At 43.7% G+C, this 27,980-nt stretch overlaps 1 protein-coding gene across 2 annotated transcripts; it reads right to left on the bottom strand.

The window, feature by feature from the left end:
- Positions 1–34: 34 nt before the first annotated feature.
- bcl11bb (BAF chromatin remodeling complex subunit BCL11B b) lies at positions 35–27,980 on the bottom strand. 2 transcript variants are annotated; one of them, XM_042391498.1, is made up of 4 exons: positions 27,692–27,980; positions 27,270–27,587; positions 18,916–19,299; positions 35–2,299 (listed from the first exon to the last, which is right to left on the bottom strand). In XM_042391498.1, the coding sequence occupies exons 2-4, from the start codon at positions 27,337–27,339 to the stop codon at positions 234–236; spliced, it is 2,520 nt and encodes an 839-aa protein (XP_042247432.1). In that variant the 5' UTR covers positions 27,340–27,587; positions 27,692–27,980; the 3' UTR covers positions 35–233. The 2 variants fall into 2 exon arrangements, with proteins under 2 accessions (XP_042247432.1, XP_042247433.1); XM_042391499.1 differs by having other exon boundaries at positions 18,916–19,296; positions 27,270–27,980.

Genomic DNA, 27,980 nt, shown 5'->3' with positions numbered 1-27,980 from the left:
TTTGTTTATATTCTCAGGTGGCAGTTTCTGTGACAAAAAAAAAAAAAAAAAAAAAAAAAAAAGATTAACATCAATCAGTCTCAATTTTTTTTTTAAGAGAGAGATTATCCAGCCAAGCCCCATAGCTGAAGAAGTGGTTATCGGGAATTTGTGTGCGCATGTGTATGTGCTTGTGTGTGTATGAGAGTGTTTGCTTGTGTACACTGTAGGCTGTATAACTAATGGTTGCTGGCTTAACCTCTGTCCGCTTGCTCCAGTTTGACCTCGCTGGCCATCAAATGTTCACCATGCCATTTTTTCATGTGTTTCTCCAGCGTGCTGTAGACGCTGAAGGGCATGTGGCAGATGTCGCAGCGGTACACCTCCTTTCCAAACTGCCCGTGGGTCTTCATGTGGCGTGTCAGCTTGGAGCTCTGGGCGCAGGCATAGCTGCACAGGTCACACTTGTAGGGCCGTTCCCCCGTGTGGCTACGTCGGTGCACCGTCAGGTTGCTGCAGTTCTTGAACACCTTGCCGCAGTATTCACAGGTGTCATTCCTCCTGTCCTTGGAGCTCGGGGGCCTGCCGGGTCCGGGTCCCCGCAGGAGGTGAGGGGTGCTACTGCCGCTGCGGCCTGATGCGCTCCCTCCTTCTATCAGCTCCCCAGGCGGAGTGGAGAATCTGAGGCTACCCGTCTCGGAGGAGGAGTGCTCGGAGGAGGTGGCGAAGGGGGACTGGCGGGAATCGGTGAATCCCAAGAAGGGCTCTCTGATGAAGTGGCGTGAAGCAGCGTAGCCAGCCAGGAGCTGAGAGTAGACATTCTCCGGGGAGATAAGGGGTATGGTTGGTGGAAGCTCCAGCTGTTCCTTCTCTATCTTGATCCTCTTGTTGTTGGAGGGGCTTGGGCTAGTGATGGGGGTGGGCCGACGCTGGAAAAGCCCAGGGAAGGATTCGGCTTCAGATACGCTGATCCTGCCGTTCATCACAGGCCTCTGGTCCTCCTGCTCATCCCGTTCTCTTTGCTGCTGCCTGTCATTCTCTCTGTCTCTTTCTGCTTCATCCCTCTCTCCACCATCTCCGTTAGGTTGTCTCTCCAGGCTTCTCTTGTTAGGGTTAAGTCTAAGGTGATTGTCCAGATGGTTGTATGGGTGCATGATGCTCACCCCGCCACTGTCACTTACTCTATTCCCGCTCAGGGGCTTCTCCTCGGGAGACTGTCTGGGGCCATTCTCCCTATTCTGGCTGAACTCCTGGGAGTCCTCACTTAGGTTGGATTCTGGCCGACTTCCATTCCTCAACTCCTCCTCCTCTTCCTCTTCCTCCTCTTCCTCTTCCTCCTCTTCCTCCTCCTCCTCCTCATTGTCCATCCCCATACCTCTTGAATCTCCTTCCCTACTCTTGTCTTCAACCTCTCCTCCCTCTCCTCTGTTTCCCTGTTCTGGGGAGCCACCCATGGACCCAGACTTGTTGTGCATATGTGTTTTCATGTGCCTCTTGAGCTTGCTGGCTTGGGAACAAGCATGATCACATAGATGACACTTGTACGGCCTCTCTCCTGTGTGACTACGCCTGTGGACGATCAGGTTGCTCTGGAACTTGAATACCTTGCCACAGAACTCACAAGATTTGGATTTCCCTGGGGCCTGATTCTGACCCTGGGAGTCAGGAGGACTAGAGGAACCGTGTGCCCCCTGTGAGATGGGTGGCTGCGGGGTGTAGGTGAGAAAGGCTGGGGGCTTGGATCCAGGCTGGAAAAGTGTGGGACTTAGCAGGCGATGCATGGGTGGCACGCGGTTTGGCGAAAGAGGAGGAGTGGGTCCCCCGTTATTGGTCGTGTTGCCAGCCAGTTCCCTTAGACGTCTGGAAAAGTCCATGGAAGGAGGCTCCATGGGGGTCATCCGCATCACCCTCTCAAAGGCACTGGGGTGCTGGGACAGCAGCCCCATCTCCTCTGGGCCCAGCCGCTCTAGAGGGGGTCTTGGAGGAGGCGGAGGGCTGACAAAGGGTGGTGTTGCAGGCAACCGGGTCTCCATAAACCCCGGGGGAGGGGGATGTTCCCTGAGCAGGGGCGCAGCCATGCGGAGGAGATGGAATGGATTGTTGGTGTCACCAAGGAAAGTGGGGAGAGGGGAGCGGGGAAGGGCATCAGCACTTGGGGGTGGAGGCAGAGCCATGCGGGGAGTGAGGGAGCAGTTAGCTAGGTGGTTGTCCAGGTAGATGCGGATGCCATGAATGTGCTGGGCATGCTGAAGCAGGAACCAGGCGCTGGTGAAGGTCTGCTTACAGCTAGTGCAGATGTAGCTGGATGGCTCATCTTTATCTGTGGACCAAGAGAAAGAAATTGTCAGTCCAGTGAAAATGGAACAGTCCAGTTTTTAATTATTGCTGTCACTGTAATGTACATGGATTTACACAACTATTGTAAAAACCAAAAAAAAAAAAAACACTTAAAACAAAGCAAAATTTTCAAAACATTTCAAACCAACATAGTACATTACAGAGCCTGCACATTCATAAGAAACCTGTAATATTTGTTTATGTTTAGGAAAAGTAATCACACCTAAAACATATTTATATGATTTTTCTATGTTTATCTGTGTATGAGGGTCTTTCATGGGTGTTATCTGTGTGTGTATGAAATTTCTAATGTGTGTGTGTCTACAGGCTAATGCAGATGGCAGGTACTGCCCTAAGGCCACGACACATTATGCTAATTCTAATGTCAGCTAGGCTTTAATGTACAGATTCATCTCGTCTACTCTGTCATTTCCATATGGAGACAGGAGAGGCAGCCATGGAAAAAAAAAGCACCCCAATGGGGGAAAAAGGAAATATGGGAGAGGGGGGAGAGAGGGAGGGGAGGGTGAGATATGGCATTAGAGAGAAAGACAGACACACAAAAGGAGAGACAGGAGAGGTGATGGAGACAATGTGTAAACAGCAAAGACCCCTCCAGTCTTAACACAGCATCCACATTAAATAAAGCTTTACGTCACTGGTGTAATAACAAGTACAGTAAAATGATATGATGTGGCTGCACACACACACACACACACAAACTGCATGTCACTCACTGACAAATTGCCCCTTTAAATGGCGTGACTTAATAATGCCAAATGAATCTATCAGTCACTGTGGCATGGCCATGTCAGCCAGTGTGTGACTCATAAAAAGAGCCTTGGTTGGGATTCATCTAATTCAACACAGGCTAGCAATGAAGAGGCATTTCCACAGTCTTGTGTTTGCTTGCAAGGCATCTGCATCTACTTTATCATCAGCGGCTACCGCAAGCGGAGTCAAGTTGGTACGGTGGTCCCAGAGTTTGGAGCCCGGAGGGAGAAAACAAAGACCAAGAAGTTGCTCTTGCCCAAAGTCTTATGTGATCAAGAAAAGAGCCCTTAAGATGGCTGGCTGCCTCAAAGCCACCCATTGTCATGGAATGTAAAACACACATGCAGACACAGATACATGCACAGCAAAATTTTATTTTTACTTTCCTAGTCCTGCCTCCCTCCTTTCTCACAGGACACCTCCATACACTCACAAATTCACACACACACATGCTTGTACCGTGCAGAACAGATGAGCGAAAGCTGATGTTGGATCAGTGTCTAGTACAGGAAGCTGATTTGGCGATGTGATTGGTTTGGCTTTCCCCAGAGGAGACGGGGTCAGAAAAAGTTAATGAGGGGCTCATTTACTGATTCTGTCTGTTTTTCTCTGCTATTAGTGGGGCTCTGGTGTAGCCGTCACTCTCACTGTTTGTGTGGGGTGGGACATGACCTGACTCCTGCTACTAACATGTGCAGACGAGTGTGTGCGTACGGACATGTATGTGAACATATTTTTGTGCATGTATGTGTATATCTGTGCGTGTGTGTGCGGGTGTGGGGCAAGTGGCGGGCTGCCTGCCTGTGTTTAGTTTGGCTAGGCTTCACACGGCCGCTTGGCAGCAGAGAGCTGGACAGCTTAACAGCTTGGACGGGGAGAAGAGAGCGAGAGAGGGAAGGGAAGAGGAGGAGGAGAGGGGGTAAGAAGAGAGGTGGAGGGACTTTAAGGGCCAGACGTGCTTGGGCACACACACACACATACACACTGACACACACAGAGGCTATTTACATGCCCCCAGGGACTGAGAGGGGTCTATAGACTTGGGAGCAGTATAATCTCATCAACACACAAGGATCAATACGAAATGAAGATGTGAGATTGGGAGAGGGATTGATGATCTCTCTCGATTTGTCAAATTGTGATCGTTGTTTTTTTTCATTTATCTACATTTTAGTCCTCACACATCATCAATACAAGCTACCCAATCAAATACCACCACCCCCACAACCTTCCGCCCCACCACCACAACAGCAACACATTTGCATCTTGTCATATCTTACACAGCCGTGCCATATGCTGTTAAAGGAAGCGTGGCAGCTAATAGAGTGGCAGCTGATGGCTGCTGCCTAATGACGGCCAAAGACAAATTTCATCAACTTCCCAAACAAGCAAGCAGGGGGGAGGGGAGAAAACAGAGAGAGGAAAAGAAACTGTGATAGCAAATAAGATAATCAAAGAACAGATAGCTAGATAGATGAACTAGATGTGAATACACATACAAAACAAACCAAGCTGCCGGATGTTGAGAACAATGCGGAAGTGCTTTATGCTGACAGTTACATAAGACGTTATCAAAAACTCATTTCACTTCATCTGAAGTGCATCTCAGCAACAATTTTGAAATTTAGCAATCCATTAAGAGGACATTAAAGCCTTAGGATTGGTATATGTCTGGGGATGTTTTTGCTAGATTGACAGTTCTCTCGGGCTATCACATTCAACTTTGGCAGCACCTCAGCTCAAACCAGGCTTCTTTTGATTGCCCAAATTTAGATTTTTCTGGTTCTAACCGACAGAGAGGATAGAGGTAAGCAGTAAGATCAAATAAGCAGGCAGAAAACCTCCCTTTAGAAACCTAACGTTAACATCACAGACGCTATCTTGATGTGTCTCTGATTATATCACACATATTGTTGCATGCATCCTCACTTTATTCTTTCCTCTCTCGCACACACACACACACACACACACACACACACACACACACACACACACACACACACACACACACACACACACACACACACTTACATGCATGCTGTGAGAGTGTGAATGTTGTCGCTGCTCAGTGCTCCAGCCAATAAAAGCCTTCATTAAAGAATCACGGTGGGCCGTGTCATGCTTCAGTTTGTGGTAATTACAGTCGTCTGCCTGACACGCAGGCAGGGACCCCTCCACTGCTGACCGCCAAGGTCAACTACCAGTTAGAATAGTTACATTCTCCTCTCCACGCAGTCACTGATGCTGGACCTAATCGCCCAATTTACTCTGACACACCATATGCACACAAAACCACACACATACTAATATACACACTGTTAAATGAATGTGACTGAGATAAGAGGTTAGATGAAATGGAGTAACAGCAGGATTCAGTGACATGGTGCTGTATTATACACTGAACTTCACTGTTTTTTTGTTTTTTTTATTTTGCTGGCATTACAATGATGACATTTCCCTTAAAAAGACTATCAGTCATAGCTCTGCCCAGGTGTCCATGCAGGCAGACTTTCCCATGAAACAGAGGAACACAATACAGACCTGAGACCAGCTTAGGAGGGCAGTTCTTTGTCCTGTGCAACAAAACAAGGGCTAAGGGCCAGGAGGCCTGGAGGAAGTTATTAAAACATTGGCACATGCGTGGAGCTGAGGTGGGCCAGTAATAATGCTCTCCTTCTCTCCTGGGTTGGTTTTTTTACTAAACCACCGGGCCAATTAACCCAGTCTTCAGGGACTAAGATCTGAGCTTTACATCAGATTTTATTCTTTCCAGATTGCCTTTTATAGCCATTATTTTGCCTTAAAAAGTACAAACAAAATGCCAGTGAATGAAGGGGAGCCATGGTATTGACTGTTCGCATATGGCCATTGTAGAAAAGTTGGTGTGAGCTTGGCAGGCTTGAAGTAGACACCAGGCGTATGGTGTAGACATGTGGATTTGTGTTTAATTGAGGAATTCACATATGCCATCACTCCAGCCTGAGTTTGATTTATATTTCGAAAGCATGAGCTCCCTCCATTTACATTACACTTATACTTTGGGTCTTTATCAGATGCTCTAATCCAGAGGGACTTATAATAAGACCACAGAAGAATAACAAAAATCCACAAGCTCAGCTTTCGACAAAATCGGCAAACTGGAGCTTCTCAGCTGACAGTGAGCTGTGTGTGGATAGTAATGAATGCCCATTGATGCCAAATTAACTCTCACAAAGCTCAGGGGGCGAAATCACAATTGAAAAGAAGTAGCTTTCTAACACTAGCCAACCAACTTCTCCTCTGCACCAGATTCAGTTGGCATGGACAGTTCTGCACTAGACAGCATGAAAAATATTACATCCAGGAAGTGTGTAAAATAACGTTGATTTAGTGTAGCAACAGAAGACAGTGCAGGTTGTGGTTAACAAGGAGGTGACTGGGAAAGCTGTGCTACAGTAGGTGTCATATGTGTGTGTGTTACATGTGTGTGTGTGCATGTGCGTGCACTGCAGCATTCCTGGGGTTCAGGTTCGCTGTACTGCTCCAACATTCCATCAAGGGCGACAGAACACCACGGCGACAGATTTGCATACAGAACAAAGCCGCCCGCAGGCTAGGCCACTGGGACACAAACCTGGCCCCGCAGCCCCTCCCCTTCTCTACCCTCTCTGTGCACACACACACACACACACACACTCGCAAACACACACGTGCACGTGCCAGCACAAGCCCTGGGAGTACGCGTGTGTGCACCTGTCAGGGGTTAGCTGACACCTCTGCTGCTGGCAAAGCAGCTCCTCATTAGCATGGCTGTGATCTAGGGGTCCCCAGGGGTCCCAGCCTCCTCACCTCACCCCCTGCCCCCCTGCCCCCTCCCCACTACACCTCTGCTCCTCTCCTCCTCCTCACATCTCCCATCCGTCCCTCCTGCTCCTCCTCCTCCTTCTTCCGTGCTCATCTCCCCTCTGCTCTGATGGCTTGTTTTTCATGAAGGAGGCTAATCAGGAGACACGGGGCCACGCAGATCAACTGTGCATGTCTGTGTGTGTGTTTCACGGGGAATAGGGAGCTCGGACGGTAAAGTGCGGCCCCGGCGAGCAGCGGCTGAGTGTCACACATACTGTATGCAGTAAAAGAAAGAGAGAGATGGAGAGACAGAAAGAAGGAGAGAGACTGTGGAGGGTGGCAGTAGCAGGCAGGGGGTAAGGCTCTCACACAGTGTGACTGGCTCCACGCTAACTCAAACCAGCTTCGGCCTGCTAACCATATACATCTGTGTGTGCGTGTGTGTGTGTGTGTCTGCAGCCAATATGACCAGCTGAAATGCCTGACAACCCTGGAGAGGATTTAAAGAAACAGTGCTCCTTAATGTGTTTGTTGAAAAAGTGTGTGGTGATCAAGCGCCAGGCACTCACACACAGGCCACATAAATGAACAACTATTTTCTCTTTCACCCCTAACTTTGTTTATCTCTTCATTCATCCATTTTCTCTCTCTCTCCCTGTCTTCCTTTTCTCTCACGTACACACTAAACACCTGTACAAGATATCTAGGCACTCCACCCTGACCCTCATGCCTCCTGGGATGCGGGTCAAATGAACAATAAAAGGGATCAGGTATCTCCAACAACTCAATCGTAGACTCGCACACACACATTGAGCAAGTCCAGCTGCACAACAATGCATGAGTGGAAGAGGCTCTCATGTAGCACGACCGAGGGAGCACGTTACCGCCATGAGGCGAGCTATCCCAGCTAGGGCACAGGGGACACGCTGTGAAAAATAACTGGAAAAACCTCTCTGTCAGTAAAGAGCTATGACTTTTGGCTCGGCTTCTAGGACAAAGAGAGAAAGGGGGGGCTGGAGAAAGAGCGAGCGATATAGAAGAAAAAAAAAGATGGAGTGAGAATGAAAAGAAAAAGGGAGCTCCATAAAGTGCATTAGCTAAGCTCTCTGTAGCATTTCTCTAAGCCTGACTCATCGCCATCAGCTCCTAACTGGTCCCAGCGCCTGCATGTGTGTGTGTGTGTGTGTGTGTGTGTGTGTGTGTGTGTGTGTGTGTGTGCAAGCGCCGGATCATGCTTTTGTGCACGAGTGTTTTGGGGTATGTGGACACACTTGTGGGGTCTGCTGTCTATCATATGACGCTGACAAATGGATGACACTCAATCGTGCTTGTGGTTGCGAGAAGATGTAGGAGAGGAGAGCAAGATGGAGGAGAGGATGAAAGAAGGAGAGGGAGGGTGGTGGAGGAGAAAAGGAATCGAAGAAAAAAAAAGGCAGGAAGAAGAAAAAGGAAGGAATTGCACTTTTTTTTTCATTGCCACCTGCATTTCTATTATTAATAACAGAATTACAAGCACTTAAATCGCTCGTTCAATCACCTCTACCATTTTACCATGACACAGCAGGGAATGAAAAAATAGGAAACAATGGCGTCATCACTTGGTAGAACAAAAGGGGGCAGGGGAGGACGCGTGCAGAAATAAAGGAAAAATCCACCTTTAACAAGTAGGATAAATAGAATATGAAATATTTTAGGGAAAAAGTCCCCACTGATGCTACAGACATGCAAAAAACAAAATGTTTGAATAGGTGATGGCATCAAAAGACGAAAACTCGAGCTTCTTTGACAATGAAATGGAGACTGACTTTGTGGACTCACACAATGTTTGTTTGAGGTTTTACATCCAAATGAGCTTCAGTTATACCCCTCGGGGACTCTCACTTTGTCCAGAAAGTCAATTTCCTATTCAGTGGCAGTGAATAGGAAATTGACTTTGACATGTGAGTGACATACGAATTCTGTTTTGTGGGTTTATTAAATTTTTCATTGGATCAATCATTTTATGCAAACAGTGCATAAAAAAAAAATGTGTTGTGTTGTTCTTATGAAGCAAGAAAAGTGTGAAGAAATGTGCCTTTATTGTTTGAGCTTTAATAATGTGTTTTTAAATGAAACAAAAGCAAGAGATACAGTTCTCATCTCAACCTGGGATAAGCATGTGTCTTTCTGCAAAATTCCTCCAAGGCTGCACGTACGCTGCAGTGACAAGACACACACTGCATGCTCTGTGACTACCGTTAGTTAGCTTAACCTATGTGAGTGGAAAAAAAAGCAAAAAAAAGGGAGAAATAATTTGTGCCTTTGGCTGTGATGTATGGCATTATGCTTACACTGTACACATGTGTTTGTGCATATGCCCATGCTCTGTGTGAGTATCTTGGTCTACCATTCTGTGACAGGGTGCTATGTTCTTTCAGCAGTAGTAATGGTCCCCAGCTGGCTTTGCCCATTGGAGCCAAGCAGCCAGTCCCACTTAACTAGCAGCCCACAGGAAAATACCACCACGGCCCTGAATGCAGCACACAGGCCCTTCCATTCCAATCAGCCTGCTATAAAACTTGCCCCTCACATGCCTCAGACATGGCGTACAGTCCATTCCAGTGACTGCGGAGGGGCAGCTGGGAAAGAGAGCCTGAACACTCATGATCTAATTCACTATTACTCCACAATTTATCTGGATCCATATTTAATTCTGGCTACTTACTAGCTGTGAGCGTCACAGGAGAGAGCACACAGAGCACAAAGAGTGTTGCATCATTTGACACCAATTTGCAAGCTATCTAATTAGTGTTAGCTTACTAAACGGAAGAAACAAAGAGGAGAGTGTTAAAAATAAAAAATGGACCAGGGAAATTTAGCTTTGCTCGATCTTGCAGAAGGGGTTGTGTGTGGAGCCCATTTTTGAAAAGGAGGATGTGGGCATGTAATGTCCTTAATCGATTAGATGAACAACAGAAAATCAATCTGTATCATTTAAATCATTTGTCAAGCAAAAATGCCAAAAAATCATTGACTTCACCTTCTCAAATTTGAAGGTTTGTTGCTTTTCTTTGTCTTATATGACACTAAAGTGAATATCTTTGAATTTGGGAGTGTTGTTTGGACAAAACTAGCAATGTGAAGACAGATCTAGGTTCTGAGAACCATTACCATTTTCTGGCATTTTATAGACCAAATGATTAATCAGTTTGTCAAGACAATAATCAATAATGAAAATAGTCTTCATCATTTCCTCTGTAAGCTTTCAATTTCCACCTCAATATAATGTGTATCAAAGCTTAACCTAAGACTTTTAGAGGTGTTATTATAGTTATAATATTATTAGCAAACTGCGTAGATAAGGCAACACGCTTCCCTCTCTGTCTTCGTCTCTCTCTATTTTTTCATCTATCTCTCTTATCTATAAGGTGCTGTTGTGATCCAGTCAAGGCCGGCGGCACAACATTATTAGGATTGCAACGGTCATGTCTTCAGGTGAATTCTGTTCTCTCTCTCTTCTCTAGATCCTGAAACATACTCAGGTGTGTCAAATCGTCTCTTGTTTTCCTAAAAAAAACCTAAACTCAAAGGCTCCACACAAATGCAGACATGAACATAGATTTATCTTTCAACATACACACCCAACACATATTTATGAAGTGACATGAATGTGTGTGTAATGTGTGATGGGGCTATTTGGCCCCAGGCCTCCCCCGTGGGTTCCGTGTGGCCTCTCCCTCTGTCTCTCTCTCGCTCTCATTTCTTTCTGTCTCTTTCTCGTTTTCTCTCTGTCTCTCTGGCTGTTATCACGCTGATACATTTCCTGCTCCTGGCACGGCTCCTGCATAGCTTATGGTTAAAGCAAGCTTTCATCTATCCAGTGCCTTTAGGACACACACACAAACACACTGACACCCACACACACACACACACACATATACACACACATACAAGCACTGGTATGGGCCAGTGCTGCCCCGCCAGACCACAGGCCCAGACAAGCTCCGCTGGCACCAATCACCCTGATAACATCTTAGGCTTTATTTCATTTTGACTTGCTCTGTTCTGCTCTGGGAAAGACAGACACAGAGAAGAGGGCTTTCTGGAAAAGTATGAATTACGCCAGGATACAGGGAGAGTGTAGCCCCTTAACCTTGAGCAGTTAACTCCTCTGTCTGCAATGCCATCTATGGACATGACAGTGCAAGCCCTCTTTCATCCAAGAAACCAGACCAGGGCAGTTGTTTCTTCCCTTTTTTCATGGATGGCAGTGCAGGTTTTATGAGTTAAAGTGAAAGTAAAAAAGTAATAGAAGCTAATACATAACATATTTACTTCTTTTTTTTTTTTTTTTTTTTTTTTTAAAAAAGCCAGGAGGGAAGTTGTAACATATTCTTATTTAAAGGATCTGTTTGCCCAAAATATAAAACATTTTTATGCCCAGGTTTGGAGATCTGTCTGATTATTTCTGCCTGCACCCATTAATTTCTGTGGTGCTCACAGCATTGAAAAAATATGTTTGAAACATTCAACATTAATGTGTCTTCAAAGATGAAATATTCCTAGTTTTTCCTACAGGAAATTGAGCTACTTTCCACCAAAAAAATAGTCCCTATAAAAACTGTTCACAATGTGTTCTGTGGAGTATCCAGAGTAACAGGGACACTTTCTGAAAAGATGTTGCTATTAAAATTTTATATCTTTTTTTTTTTTTTCAAATCTGTGAGCACCACAATTGAAAATCCATTCCCCTTCATGGTGTTGCATTGTACTTAAAGTCAACTCTATCTGCATGACTGAATGATAAGACTGGATAAGTCAGGGATCTGTTTTTTTCCTAATTTTGCATAAACTAACCCTTCATCATTGCATTAGACAGTGGTTCTATGTTTTTGCTGTTGTTTTATGCTTTTTTCCCCTTCATACATTAAATAGCTACCATGAGAGTGTAGTGTATGATGCATGAAGGTTGTATCAATTAATATTTTGCTTGTATGCTTGGTATTGTTGCTGAGACATCACTGATTTATGTTTAAGTGACAAACCAACATGAAGGCAGCTTATGTTCGTCATGTGTTTGTCTGCGTCTAGTGTTCTTTCTCGGAGTAATTGCTCAAGACAAATAAGTGGATGAAATAAGGGGAATCGTAAGTGTACCATGAAAGGCTTTCAATATCTCTTGCGGTGAGGCAGCCTGTAAAAAGGAAAATACGGCCATAAACGCTGTCTCCTCATTTTCTTCTCCCACAATCCCACCCAATCAGAGCAGGACACTAATAAGATAAGACGAAGAGAACAACAACAGTGTAGAAAGTAGGATTACCCCTGTCTGACTGGCTAACAAGCGCCATCTCTTTTCCTTTTCACAAATACTAATGGAAGCCCTTTTCCTCCCAAAGGCAAACACATGCTATTTTTCCATAGAAAAACGGGAGTGAACGCCCGGATCAGAAAATCTCCCCATTTACTCCTGAAAGGGGCGTATTATATGTTATGCACTAATGTCTGGCAGACTGCACAATAGCTGAACACACACAGACACATGAGGATTTTATCTGCACGTCCATCATGTAGACTTGAAGGTTTCTCCAAGGAGTGTTTCCATAGTGGGAGAAAGGTGTTGCTTAACAGGTTCTCATTTATGTTCTTGTGTGTGAATGTATTTCAAAAGTATCTGTACATTTACATACAGATACATACAGTGGTTCCTTTATAATATTTGCTACATTACTCAGCGCTGATGAAAACACACCTGTTATCAAATGTCACCACCAGAGAGGGGAGATGAGGGGTAGCTCGAATAACTACAGTGCTGAAGTCAAATTACCTTGATTATAGCTATTTATGCAAAGAACATAAACACATTCACAGATTCCCACTGACACAAGACAACTTATGGTCCATTGCAGCGGGACCATGAAGTTCACATCAGAACTTCACTCAAAGCTTCACACAAAACAGCGTGTTTGTGTTGAATACCAAAGCTCCATCATCACTCTCCATGCGTAGCAGGGACAGGGTGTGAGGTTTCTAATGCCTCTTAAGTAAGGCTGTTAAGGAGCAAAGAGTCCACACATCTGGAAGACACAGTCAGTCGGCACATGCTGAAAGTTAGCGGTGGCGCTCGCAGTCCAAATTAGTGGCGAGTTTTATTCCCCCGCTGTGGTAGGAAAATATCAAATCTGCTGCCATATGAGTGCCATAAAGCTGGCTGTGGAGCGTTTGATGCCTTCATGTGGGAGCCTTTAAGATGTGTGCGTACATGCGCACGCGTGTGTGTGTGTGTGCGTGCGTGCGCATGAGTGTGTTTGGTCGGAGATGGAGGCCTTAATGTGAGATGTGAGTCATTTTATGCATTCCTGCATGCTCACATGTTTTGTGTGTCTTATCAGTGTATGTACAGTATACTCCTGCATGCATGTCAAGTTTCCGTTTTTCTGCATAAACTTGTTAAAGTACGTTTCTATCTGTGTGTGTGTGTGTGTAAGAGTGTGTGTCAGGTGAGTGAGTGTGTGGCAGCGTGCATGTGCAGCTGTGCCATTTTAGCAGCTCCCTTATAGACCTAGTTGACCCTGCTGGATATAGCAGACAGACAGACACAAGCAGAGTCAGACGGCCCCTGGGGTGGTCCTGTCTGAGGCGCAGTGTTATGGGCCAACAACACGAGGGGCCCTTACACAGGCAAGAACATGTATACTGTAATTGTGCACACGCAGAGATGTGTATGTGAACCCAATACGCTCATACAGACACATAAGTGGTGAATTCTTGACTGCAAAAGGAAATGATTTTAATTATTCTTAATCTTCACAGCCAAATCAAAGAGCAAAATTCTTTTGCTGTGATTCCCTCTCATGTCAGACAGAGCAGTTTGTTGCTCATTTATTTGTTTGTAAGCATGAAAGTTTGGAAATGGCAAATGATTCTCTCTTTAGATTTAACCAGCACCTGTCTACAAGTAGCTGTGCACAGGTGACCCAAGCTGCTCATACAGGGAGTCAAATGCAGCACTGAGGACAAGCATGTGCAAATATGCATTCAAATACACCAAAGCACAAGGCATGAAATGGCAATAATTATTCTTGGATAGACTGGATTCATTTTAGATTTCATGTTTAATTTATTTTTTAAAAAACTGCATAAAAGGGCTTCAAAAATATGACACCGCCTCATTTTGTGTTGCTTTAACACTAAATCTAAACTTCTATAAGGGACATCCTGTTTTCTATTGATGAAAGTAGCAGTACTGTCTATAAATTACAGTAATATAATGTTGATGTTGTTGAGAGTAGGGAACATACTCAAAACCCCACAGTATTGTTCTGTTAAATACCTCTAACATCACCCTATCTTGCCTATCAATTTCTTTTTCTTCCCTATTGGAAATTAAATGTGAAAAAAGAAACACATGAGAAGGAGATACAGTATCATAAACGAGTGTAGTCATGTTATTTAAAAAAAAAAAAAAAAAAAGTTGTGTATTTAAATGGAAGAGGGAGTGTACTCCTCTTATTTCCCCACAGAGAAATAAGAAAATATTTGCCACTCACAGAAACAAGGAAACACACATACACACACACACACACACACACATAAACAAGAAAATGAAAATAGACGCACATGCCTAACAGCAGACACAAGATAAATTCCCTGGCAAGCATTCAGAACACTCATGTAAGAACACATAAACGCACACACAGACTGCACCAGAAATGCAAAAAAGCATGGACACACACACACGAGACACACTTGCAGGCAGGCGAACACACACACACACACAAGTGTACACACACCACCTACACAACTGCCACCATGTAACCCCTAATCACAACCCCAGAGCTTGGACATCAAATGAAGCAAGTTTAAAAAAAAAATCATCAGGAGTAATTAACGCATTTTCATATGCAAATGTGATTAATGCAAAACTACAAAGTCATTATGCAAATCGACTTTTCCTTGAGCCTCTGTACAAATATTCGCAGCTCAAATCAGGGATCAGTCTCGCCATCTTCCTTTTTTTATCTCTAGCCCTCTCCCTCTCACTCTATCTCTCTCTCTCGGAGTAGAGATAATACGTAAGTAGCATGTGAAGTTATTTCTAACTCACGCGGTGTGTGTGTTTTCATGCGATGGGCCGGGGCTATGGCATTACGCCGCCTGCCTACTGATTACTGGCTGCTTGGCACTGGAGCGAGACAGGGAAGCCGGCGTACAGGGGAAGGTATGAATATGCAAAAGCCTGATTGCTTTTCATGATTAAAGCCTATTTAATATGGAAATGAGAGCAAGCCAGGTGATTAAAGGAGCATTGGGTGGTGGGGCAAAAAAAAAAAAAAAAAGATGGGGGGAGAAAACAGAGAGAAAAGAAGAGAAGAGAGGAGAGAGACACCTTCACATCCACAGTGCTGGAGAGGTATGGAAACTGGAATGTCACAGTTATTTAGCGGCAGCAGCAGTGAAACAAGTGACGAACATTGCAGTTTTGACCTCTTTGACAACAAAGGTCATTGATACTTTTGATATGTTTTGTATGCTACACCACAGGTTTTCATCCTGAAACCGCTATGAGTCATTTCCGGTGAGAAGAAAAACCTTTGTTGCCCATTACTTCAAGACCAAAACCGATCTTAGCGTGTAAAAATGCTCCTGCGCACTTTGACAATCTTTCACACCCACAAAAAGATTGTGCATGTAGGTGTGACAGTTCTAAAGTGGCGGGTATTTCATTTAAATTCTTTGATCATAAATCCAGTGTCACTACAGTTCAGTTAAGAACACCAGTATCGGTATTAGAGCAAACTCATAAGTTGCTTCCTGTCTAAAAACAATGCAAATTCTTCACCGTAATACAGTGATACAACTATGTTGCCCACAAAAGTGACAGCAAGGAGATCAGAGGTGGACGGAGAGAGAAAGAGAGATGTTTGAGGATGTCGCTGTCGTTTACGTCGTCTTATGAAATATTTACCGTGTGATCTCTACACACAGTGTTTGTGAGCGAGTGAGAGAGAGAAAGAGACAGACAGAGAGAGAGAGAGATGACATGATGTGACTTTGCCCTTATGTAGCTACTGGATGTCTTAAAGTGCTCCGAGGGGGCCTGGCAGCCGTCCTGGGAGGGGTTCAAAGCAGGGCCAGGGTCGTCTTAGCATGGTAACGCTCCCCTAGCGACAACCTCTCGCTTGCACAGTGACACGCATCATTCTTCACAGACACTTGCACACACATACACAAATTCACACAACGCGCGCACACATATTAACATACTCTGACAAAACCCACACATATACACACAGAATGCATGCATCAGCAAGAGAAACTCAAGGGGGGGAAAAAAAACAGGGTACAGAAGGGCCATTTTTCATCTACGCCGCATATGAGCGCGCACGTGCGTGCATTTGTGTGTTTGTGTGAGAGTGTTTGCGCCTGTTGGGGTTGAATCTGCTGGCCTTGCAGCATGTTTGCAGTTTAAGCAAGCAGGCTGACAGACAAAGAGGCCAGACAGGATGTTATAAAACACCAACCAGGTAAAAAAAAAAAAAAAAAAACAATCCAGGAGAGCGGAGAGTTAAGGGTTACGCATACACCTTAAGCTTTTCATGCACACTACAGAGCATTATGAGTACATGTAAATATCTGCACACATATGTGTGTAAGTTTGTGTTATGTTTGATAATTATTCTCATTTTCTTGTGTTTTTTAATCACCTGTGCTGCAAATTTTCATGTGTTTGGATATGTTCTGGTTGCAAAGTTCTCAAATATCATATGAAAGCAATTGTGATGATATTTCCTTATGTATGTGTGTGTATATGTGTGTATGTGTGTGTGTGTGTGTGTGTGTGTGTGTGTGTGTGTGTGTGTGTTTCTGTGAGTGTGTATGCTGCTAACACATTGGACTTAATTAGACCTAATAATGTAATCTAATTTGGTTGAAACTTGAGACTGCCTTGAGTGGCAATCTAATGTGTTGAACAAAGCTCTCCTACTCTCTTTCATTCGGGGCTTCGAGTGCTTTCATGTCCTGTTCTCTTAGTGATAAGACTGTCTCTCTGACTAACTGACTGCCGTTCTAACAGGCTGACTCACTCACTAACGCTGCCTAAATGTTTTTACTCTGACCACCTAAAAAGACAAAATGACATGTAAAATGCATTAGGTCATTCTCATTGCATGAGCTTCCAAATGAGTTGCATGTTTTTCTGCCTCAACAGGGAATGTAGGTGGGTTCACTGTTGCTGCTACAGGCTGTGTAATGCTCATTAAATTTCCGAAGTATGACTGAATAAATTAGACAATTAGCAAAAATCACATTGCAACCAACTAAATGAAATAATAAATTATCACTTTCTCCAATCTGTATTTTTGCTGTAAAGATTCTACTTGAACGATTTCAACAAAAAAAATCTCAGAGATTTTATTTTCTGAAATTAGCAGTGACATCTAAAACTGTGCTGTCACATGTTGTTTGTGATCTCCTTCAATAAATTTTCCATCTACAAAAGATGGTGGCCACACACAGCTGCTGGCCACACACAGAAACTGCGCACATGTGCTGATTTCTGCAGTGATGACAAAATACGTCTTCACCGGCTTTGATTCTGAAACAAACAAAATGTTTGATGCAAATCTATAATCCGTTTCCCAGGGACCTTTTTAAAAAAAAAGTACTTTATACGAAACATTTTTTGCAACAACCTAAAAAAAATGTTATGCATGTAAAAACTTAATTACAGTAAATTTAAAAGCCAAAGAGCCTCAATGTAACATCATCATTTAGCTGATTTGTAAGATGATCATTTTTACATTTTGGGAATAACTGAATAAGTCATTTTTCTGTTCAGATATAAAAACTGAATTTTGTCGTGCACCTGCTGTGAACAGAAACATGACATGACATCTATAGACTCCTCACACCTTTTACATAATTTCTCCTGGCTTACTATTGCTTGTGTAAGAACTTTTTTTATTATTATTAATTTGAATATTATTACAACTCCGATATGTACTCTAACATGTGAATCTACATGTGATAAAAAGGATTACAAAAGTCTCCCCTTTACTTCTCTCCATGACATAACACCACTCTGTGGTGACCATCCTCTGTGTTAACTGTATAATCTTTTTAAGTATAATTATAGCAGGTAACTTTTTACAATACAGCCATCTCCCTTCTCTAACCAAGTCTCTCTTAGTCTACTGGAGTCTGTGTAATCCTGGATAGCGTTCCCAGCTCTTGGGTGCGATGGTGACTGTCTCCTCTGATAACTTTGAACTGGTTTCCCTGCAGCGCTGGCAGTCTACAGGCCTCGCTCTCGCTCCCCCCCCCCGTACCCCCATCCACCCCCCACCCCTATAGCCAGATGAACGGCCTTGCTGCTTTATTAATCCCCTTCTCCTCACCACGCACAGAGATGAATTTTAATCAGCTTTCTTAACCCCTTTTTTTTCATATGCTGCAGGATTTCTTTACAAACGCTCAGACACGTGATGCGCACTCACACAAGCAAAAAAAAAAAAAAAAAAACACAAACATACACACACACACATACACACATACACACACAGTGGGGGCGGCTCCTCTATCACCTTCTTCCTCGCCTTTCACAATTGGTTTCAGCTGAAGAAGTCCTTCAGGCCTGCCAGTGTGTGTTTGTTTGGTGTGTGTGATTGGGTGTGTATGTGTGTGATGTTTTACTTAGAACGGAGCAGAATAGACACACAGTGCAGCTCTCACTCACTCTAATGAAATCATCCCAGGCTACATTAATCCCTCCTGAAGGCCACTGTCAAAATAACAAGCAGCTGGGATTCTTTAAAGAGAGCTATCTGTCTTGGACAGGTGAGAGATGTGTATATGTGTCTGAGTGCATGTTTTTGGCACCTACATGTGTGTTTAAGTGTGTGCTAACACGTGCAACTGTACTGACAAGAGAGCTCTCTACAAAACCGAGTGTGTTTAGATTCAAGCAGCTTATTGGTTCTTCTAATTGTGTCCTTCTTTAAATGTACATGTACGTACCTCCTCTCTCCTGTTTGGGGCAGATCCCCTTGGCCGGCGTCAGCCTCCTCTGCACATCCTCTTCTCCTCTGGGGGTCACCTGGATGCCCACCTCCACCGGAATGGGCCCTCTCCCCAGCTCCAGAGACCTGGCCCTGGGAGAGATGGTAAGGCCTGTAGCTCCACCAGTCTCCCCAGGCTTGGAGAAGGACCCCCGTCCACTTGCAGGCCCCCGGCAAAGACGCCGCTTGTGCTCAATGAAAACAAGGATATCGCCCAGAGGGAAGTTGGTCTGGCACTGGCCACAGGTCAGCAGATCATGCTCCCCGGGTCCCACCCTCCGAGGGCTGGGGGTGGAGGGCTCCGGAGATGGAGATCCTGCCCCTGAATCATGATTGGCCTCTGCTGCAAAAAAAAAAAGGGAAGAGGAAGGTATAAGATGTCAGTCAGTGTTTTTTTCTAAAGATTGCAGAGTTAGAGAGAGCATGAAAAAAGACGGCGAGACAAAGAGAAGCAGGCAGGGAGAAAATACTCAGTGAGGTTAGTAATTCCTGATAACTTTACCTGATAAAAGCCATCTCTCCTTACCACACGAGATGATCATTACGTTCACAATTGTGTCACTTTCATGGCATAAAACAACACCGCTGTAAATCTACTTCGCCTAGACAAACACCTGTGCAGCTTATCTGTAAAAGATCTGCGTGGGTGGGACCCAACACTGTATGTATGTGTGTGTGTGTGTGTGTGTGTGTGTGTGTGTGTGTGTGTGTGTGGCCAGGAAACTATTCATCTCACAGTGCACGCTGAGTTTCCGGTGAGGGCCTTCGCTGCACTAAGCTGTCATAGCTAGACGGCTGCCTTCACCATGTGGGAGCCCCAGCTTGTGCAGAACAAAGTGTTGCGTAGCGGAGGCCACATCCACCAGCATGTGTGTGTGTGTGTGTGTGTGTGTGAGCATGTTCATGTTTGTGTGTGTCAGAGACTAAGAGAGAGAAAAGAAAAATGAGACGGAGAAAAAAAAAAAAAAAAAACAGTAAGGTATCTAAGTGTGCCTCTGTCATGTGTGTGTGCATGAATGGAGCAGCACACAGGTGAGTTCGAACACTGTATTCTCCACAGACAGAAAATCTATAAAGCCAAACCCGAGGTCCTGTTAAGAGAGTAAATCTCATTCTTCACAGATCTGACACGGTCATTAATAACCATTACACATTCTTCCCCCCTCCTCCCCTATGGCGTAGACTGAGTCCCTCAGCTTAACGCAAATCCCTCATGGACAACCTCCATTTTTTTTTTTTAACACTACCCCGATGTACCAGTATGAAAATGTGTCTTCTTCTAAAAGCCCGGAGGAAACCTGAAGCTCCAGAGACTCTAGGGGCGTCTGAGTGAGCGGGTACCCAGGGAGAAGTGTTGATGCCTGGGAGAAGAGTATAGCAGCAGCGCCTGCCTGTCTCTTCTCCACTTCCAGCACCCGCATCTCCTCCCCCTCCTCTTTGCCTCTTTTCTCTCTCTTTCTCCAAACATGACACCCTAATAATTGCAAAGATTAGACAAAGAGGGTGTGTGCTCATTTCTGTGTGCCTGTGTCTTGGTGTGCAGTTATCAGAGCAGAGATCCTAAACTCCCTTATCACTCATCTCAAACTGTCAGGGAGGCGTTGCTCCTCTAAACTCCCAGTCGTAACCGTTAAACTCGGGCAGAGTTCTGGGTGAATATTACACACATTTCCACCCAAATTTATTATTTCAAATATATCTTTGCAACTATGTATCGCCCCCCCACCCTGCCCCACCCCCCCACCCACGCACACACATTCACACACACGCGTTCCAGTCCACTCACTTCGCCCTGGAGTGATGATTCGATGCCAAATATCTTTTCTCTAAATGGCGATGGGTTCCTGGATGCCTGCCAAATAATTTCCATCTCATAATCTTTGGCGGCAAAGAAGGAACACAAACACATATTTACCTACAGTTCACAGCTTGTGACCATAATTCACATGAAGCAATGTTCCAGAGTGTTCACACAAGCCGCGCAACTGTGCGCATGCATGCATGCATGCATGTATGTGTGCATATGTGCAATGCATTTAAGTAGGACTGTGTGCAGGAGACCCCTCTGCTAACAATATGGCTTGTTCCTATTTCTAACTTTGACGACAAGGCAGGTGGCATGATGGTGATGATATGAAAAGATCTAGATCCTCATGTATGTAGAAAAAAACGAACTGACAGACACCTGAGCATTTGAACTTGACTTTCTCCCTTTGAGAGATAGAGACAAATAAAGTAGGGCCTGTTTGTTAACCTTTGGTTGAGTAACAAGGCCTGAGGGCAGAAGCAGTAAATTAGCAGGCGTTGGCACTGTCACTATGCCACTGGAATATCAGTCGGACACCTTCTAAAAACCGCACCCCTCTCTAAAACCCGCTCACTCATCTATCCCGAGGCTCACCTGTGTGAGAAAAACACGTATGCATGAAGAAACCGAGCATGGAATGCTGCAGGAGAAAAAAAAACACATACGCACTGAAATGGAAACATACACATGAAAGAATAACACACTAATGTAGGCTATCGTCATGACAGACAGTGTCTAATTCCTCTGTATAAACTCCTATGTGAGAGGAACATGCTTGATAGGTAAGGGAGCATAGCAGACGCACTGTCAAACATGCCATCGTTGAGAAAGCGTGATGATAGCAATGAAACCAAGCTGTCTGACATGATACCACACATACTTTATTTCTCTCACTTGGTCTCTCTCTCTCTGTCTTACACACACACACACACACATACATACACAGAGCCACATTCACCCAATGACAGTCCTGCTACTCTGCCTTATCAAGTGTGAGTTAAGTCAGGCAGCCTTAGAGCACCCCCTATCAGTTTGATGAGGAGAGAGTCAGTCAGTCACTCCACTGCTGCTGCTGCTGCTGCTGCTGCTGCTGCTGCCGTTGCTGCTGCTGCTGCTGCCGCTGCTACACACTGCCACTGCACAATATGTACCAGATGGGAGACACAGCTGAAGACAATGGGCCTCTTTCACTAATATTTCCATTTGTATAAAAAGGTCCTAAAAATATTCAAACGCTTGGCCAGAAAGTACATGTTGTCAGAAGCAAGGAATTATTTCATTTGCAGCTGAGATATTTTTCAATTGTAAGTATTAAAATGCTTACCACACAGTTTGTTTGGATTGTAATTTTGCAGTCAAAAGTGCTATATGACACACTAATTGTGATGTCCATGCCGAGAATTTGTACCCTCTCAAGTGTTAACGACAAGGTAAAACAAGCTAGGCAGGTACAACATGCCAAAGAGCATATACAGTATGAACACTCTAGGCTCCTGTCGTGTCCTTTGATATTAATTGCCTCTATAAATCCCTCTAATCCCTAATTATTGTGTTCGTCATTATATGTCCTTATAAAACTGATGACTCTTTTTGTTGTTTCATTGTGCCTGAGGTGAAGGTGATGGAAAAGAAAATTTACAGCATGGTTTGACAAGTTTACTCTGACCTTTAGTTAAAATAAGAAACTGAAAAGAGGAGAAAATGACATTTTTGATGCATAATCTGTATTTGTTTTTATTTATTGGAATTTGATGAGATTCTTCTAAGCAGCATTAATCAGAAAGGTGTGAAACTATTTTCTGTTTGACGCAATAAGTCCTGACCTTACACAACATTTTAATACCAGCTGCACACTATGTTCTGGTGGTAAAAGGTGAGTAAGGCCAGGGGCACTCATATGACAGTCGACCATACTGTTCAGACTTGTCTCCCTTTCTTTGTTTTCCCTTTCCATTTGCTGAGCTAAAAACACATGCACACACACACACACACACACACACACACACACACACACACACACACACACACACACACACACACGTGTAAACCCCACAGGGAAAAGTCGGGTAGGATTCACACTGTCATTGAAAATAAATGACACCAGCAATGTTGCAGATGGTTGCAATCAAAAATTCAAACAACAAGCGGCCTCGCTTAGCCTAACCCTTTTTCTCGGCTGCGATTGCCAGGGAGAGCTGCCACAGTGTGCGTTGTGTAAGGCCAGGGCTGTGTGTTCATTATCTTATCACCATTTAATCTGTAGCAGTCTCATTGCTTATCATAAATCTTAGATTATCAGTCTGAAAGTGAGCAAAATACGGCTCTGCAGTTGACTGTGACTTGTCACTAAATCGCTATAAATGACTTGTAAGCTATGAGGCATGACATTTGGAGACATAAATCAAATTTGCCAATTTTAGAGATATAATAATAACAGTAAAAATAAGCTTCATAGCCTTGCAAAATTGATTAAATGTGTTCAATAATATTGAAATATTGAAAGGAAATCTGAGAGCAAAGTGAAACGTCTCACAGTAAATCATAAATCGCTCACCAATCATCTCCTGTGAGATTATCATCCGGTTACCACAATGTGTGTGAATATTTACTGTGGTGTTGCAGCACGTACGGTGGGTTTCTCCCCCAGCATTTGACAGCCATATGGTGCGAATAAAGAAGAAAACATTAACTGTTTCACAAGTAGCATGCCAATTCTGAGAGTAAACAGTTATCACAAGGCATTTCCATCGCCGGATCCAGAAAACAATTCTCCGAAACAATGCTGATATTACGCTGCGAAAAATACCAGGTCTGTGATGCTAAACACCAATCGTTCCACCTTAATGTGTGAGTAATTCATAGCGATATACTTATGTTAGGTGTCTTTGTCAGGGATGTGACTCCAAGCTGAATCATTGACTGACAGAGCCTAAAAAAGCCCAGAAGGGATGTTTGCCTTTTTTCCTACAAGAGTCTAAATTTCACAAAGGATGAACTCTAAACTGAAGGTCCAAATTCGGCTTAGACAGAATAGCAGTTAAATTTGATTTGCTAGTGTATGAACATGTACACATTCACACAATTTGCATATGCGGTCATGGAGTTTGAGTATGATCTGCAGGTTTACATAATGTGCTGAGTCTATGTGTATGTGTGTGTGTGTGTGTGTGTGTGTGTGTGTGTGTGTGTGTGTGTGTGTGTGTGTGTGTGTGTGTGTGTCTGTGCATGTTTGCCTTTGGCGCATACTTGTGCATTGTGTGCATTCATTGCAGTTACAGTCACTTGAACGTCCTTCTTGATGGCTGGCCTGGCAAGTAGATTTCCAGTACATAGCCTTCCGCTAAAGCCTGTCCAGAAATATGCTGATATTCAGGTTCTCTGTACTTCCAAGTAGAGCATGACCTATAGGCCTATGGCTGCAGGGCACGATGCTATGCTCAGTTAAACTGTATAACCCCTGATCTGACATGTGCTTGATATATGCAGGCACCCTGAAGAAACTTTATATTCTTACTTGTGTAAGTAGACACCTTGTGACTAGTCTGGACAGCTGATACTTCAAATGTCGTACAACCTCGGGGACCGAGACGACCTATTGACCTATCGAGGTGATATCAAAAAATTAAAAAATAAAACAAGAAAGTCCACCTGTTTTTTTTTTTTCATAAGTTCCTGAATATTCTCTGAAAATACTGTACATTTTGCAGTTGCTCTCGTTATATGTTGACTCAATCAAATTACAGTTTGGTTTTCCCCCAGCGCTCCTCAGATCCTCCAGCCTGAGGTGTGATCCTGGTCCTCCCCTAGACCCACCCAACAAAAGGAAACAGCCCCCAGCGACATGCAACCATCAGTTGCTGAACTATAGATAAATTAGAAGCTTTCTATCCACCTCAGCCACAGATGCGGTTATGATTATTAAGATATCCTGGTAACGTATAGTAAACATAGCTTAGGCGCTTTACTCATCTGTGTACACACTCGCACACAGACACACATTGTTCACAGAGAGAACAGTCAGATACAAATAATAGTGCAAGTGCTTTTTCTCACATCTGTTCAAAGTCTACTTTTGGCATTGCACTTGACCTCCTCGATAGAACCACAAACAAGGAAAAAAAAAAAAAAATACCTGCAAGTCCAGTCCTTCCTTAATCTTGCACTTGTGCCTCTCAGGTCAAGTCAGTGCTCGAGGCCACAGTTCAACAAGCAGGAGACAGTGTGTGTTGCATGTGAAAGAACAGGTAGGACGAGATTCAGGCCCTCCAGATGGCCCAGCTTTTCAGCATCCTACTGTACTCACACTAATAGCCACTTTGGCACAACACTGACTCCTGCGTGATCAAGGTGAACATCAAACATTTGTCAGCGTTTGCAAATATCTCGACTCAAGTCGTTGTCTGACACTGGGAAGTCTCTGCAGACAGGTCAGCGGTGATTAAAATCAGCTCTGAATTCAGTCATTAAAAACTTGAGGCAAGAACATTCTGGAGATGTTTGAACGCAGCTGCAGCTCGGACATAAGGAATTTAAAGCTAATCTGTGACATCTAATTATCAATCTAATTATGCAATTATCCACAGTACCACAGGTTCAGTTTCAAGAATTTGCTGACTGCACAGCAGGTGCTGTAAGGGTTTGTGTAACCAATATGCAAACTAACAAAAGATGTCAAACAAAGTGACCCATGGCTGGAAGCAGGGGAGGAAAATATTTAACAGTTATTCCAAATTTTGCAAGTTCCCTGAAGACAAATGAAAATATGCACACGGCTGCAATTATTTGTCATAATGTCATGCAGGTAAATGTTAAACACACACACGTATTCACTCACACACACACACACACACACACACACACACACACACACACACATACAGACACAGATATGCCTGAGGTGAAACTGTAGTTATCTTTTAAATTTTGTGCAGTTAAAAAACGAATTGTGGTCTCCACCTGAATTAACTGAGAAACTGTGACAGTAACAGCAGAGGGGGGAAAAACTGTAAGATCAATATTCAAGCTGGATCAATATTTGTCATTTGCCTAAAATCTGGTTAGAATGCACCACACTTTCTCAATTAGAAAACAAAAACAGCAGCATAGCAAACATTTTAAATTTCAGATCCCTATTTATGTTTTAAATTGCCTTAATTATTTCATGAAACCTCGATTGGAGAAAAGTCAGAGAAAAGAGAGAGATAGACAAAGTGATTGGGGTAAATGATTAGTCTAAATGCTAAATGTCTCGGGTGGGACGGAATGCGCCTAACCCTTTTCAACACAAAACAGATTGGCCAAAGATTACATCATGAACTTCTGCAATGAATTACTCCGATTAGGCCTCTATGAAATTGGATTTAGGCAAAGCAGAGCGCTGGGAGATGAAGGTTAGATTGATATAATTGATTTGAAATTGGATTATGCGACTTTTTAATCATATGCCCCCCAAAAAAATCCTGCCACAGATTTAATCTGCGCAATTTAATCAAAAAAATATGGTCGCAGCTCCGAAAAGCTTCAGACAAGTTATGACCCTTCGTTTTAAAAATATTAATAAAAGTTCAGGTTGTTGTTTACTTTGTGTTTGCTGTTTTCTTCTTTGTTGTGGTTGCAAGTTGAACTTATTTTCGTGCACAATTAGATTTTTTTGACCTTTTCTTAAAATGTTCTCTTTACGTGCTTATAGGCCTGTGTGTATCAATAAAAAAATAATTTTGGGAATGTGTGTGTGTGTGTGTGTGTGTGTGTGTGTGTATGATAGAGAGAGAGAGAGAGAGAGAAGGAGAGAGAGAGAAAGGGAGAGAGAGAGAGAGAGAGGGAGAGAGAGAGAGAGAGAGAGAAATACAGTTAATTAAATTAAAACAAAAAGGTACAAAATGAGTAACTGTATTAGTTTTAAATCCCTGAACTGCTGATCAACACGGTGCACACAAATATACCAATTATACATATTGCCACATGTTGCAATATAATGGGAAAAAATGCCAAATTGTGTTGGATGAATTGTTTGGATTGTACGCACATACACGCGCAACGCACGTGCGTGCACATGCAAACGTACACACTCACAAACACACTCTCACACTCAGCCAGGCAGTCCCACTGTAGTTGTCAATAGATCATCTCTCTTTGTAAAGTCATAGGAAGCTGCAAAAGGCGCATTTGTAATATGACTGAATTGTGTTAATACATTTTAAAAGTGTAAAGCAACTATTAATAACCCATGCAATTACTCAAAAAATAGTTTAAAAGAATCTTAAAAACGAACAACATTGTGGTGTATTTTTCTTGTATGTGTACAAATGTCACATAGAAAAATCATATTCACAAATTGTCGGTTCTTATCCTGCTTGTTCACACACCAAAAGCAATGCACGGCCAAGATTTTAATCAATTTCCAAATAAATGTATATTTTGTCCTGCAAATCAGAATTGATTGTAATGATACACAAGAAATCATTTAAATCAGTTCCCACATGAAGTCTTTAAAGAATTAAACTCACCTTGTAGGCCTATTGTCTCCCTGTGCGTCAACGACAAGTGCTGCGGGTTCACCTGCTTGCGGCGGGACATTGCCCCGGCATTTACTCTGGCATCGCCCGGTGAACGGCACTTGGAGTCGGCTTGGACCGTGGTGTCGGTCCTCTCTGGATCGCAGGTGACCAACTTTTTCCCCTCCCACTCCCTTTACTATACGCTACACAGTCTCCCACTGTAACTTTGATGCGCGCTCGGAAGGTACAGAGACGGACCGGGGCGCAAGACCAATTTGTCCACAAAGTCCTGCAGCGCGTCAGTCACGTCTTCGGAGGTAGCAACACCTGGATTGAGGAAGCCAAAGTGTAGTTTTAGGAAGCAGTATGCTACTGGCGGCCGATGAGGTGATATTTGCGCAGGTAGGTAATATTTTTTTTTTTGCAATGACCTTTTGCAGATAGGTAAAAATCCTGGACTGCCCACCTCTGCGGCGACCGTGGTGACAGATGAAGTGCGGAGCGCTCCACCGGTGTGATGGGTATTGGCTGTTATTTGGCTCCTTTCCTTTTTCCTTTTCTTAATTTTAATGTTATGAATATATCATCTGGGGTCAAATGGTTGCTGTTTATTCTAGGATTCCCTTCAGTCCTTTTCCATTTCAGCAGTGGTGCGCTAAAATGACCCTTTGGCACTGACTCCTCCTGCGCGTTTTGGCATCGGTGCGCGGAACGGCAACT

The sequence above is a fragment of the Thunnus maccoyii genome, chromosome 17 (assembly GCF_910596095.1).
Source record: "Thunnus maccoyii chromosome 17, fThuMac1.1, whole genome shotgun sequence".
Taxonomy (NCBI): Eukaryota; Metazoa; Chordata; class Actinopteri; order Scombriformes; family Scombridae; genus Thunnus; species Thunnus maccoyii.
The sequence above is the reverse complement of the archived record's forward strand: the minus strand, read 5'-3'. Positions and strand labels throughout refer to the sequence as shown.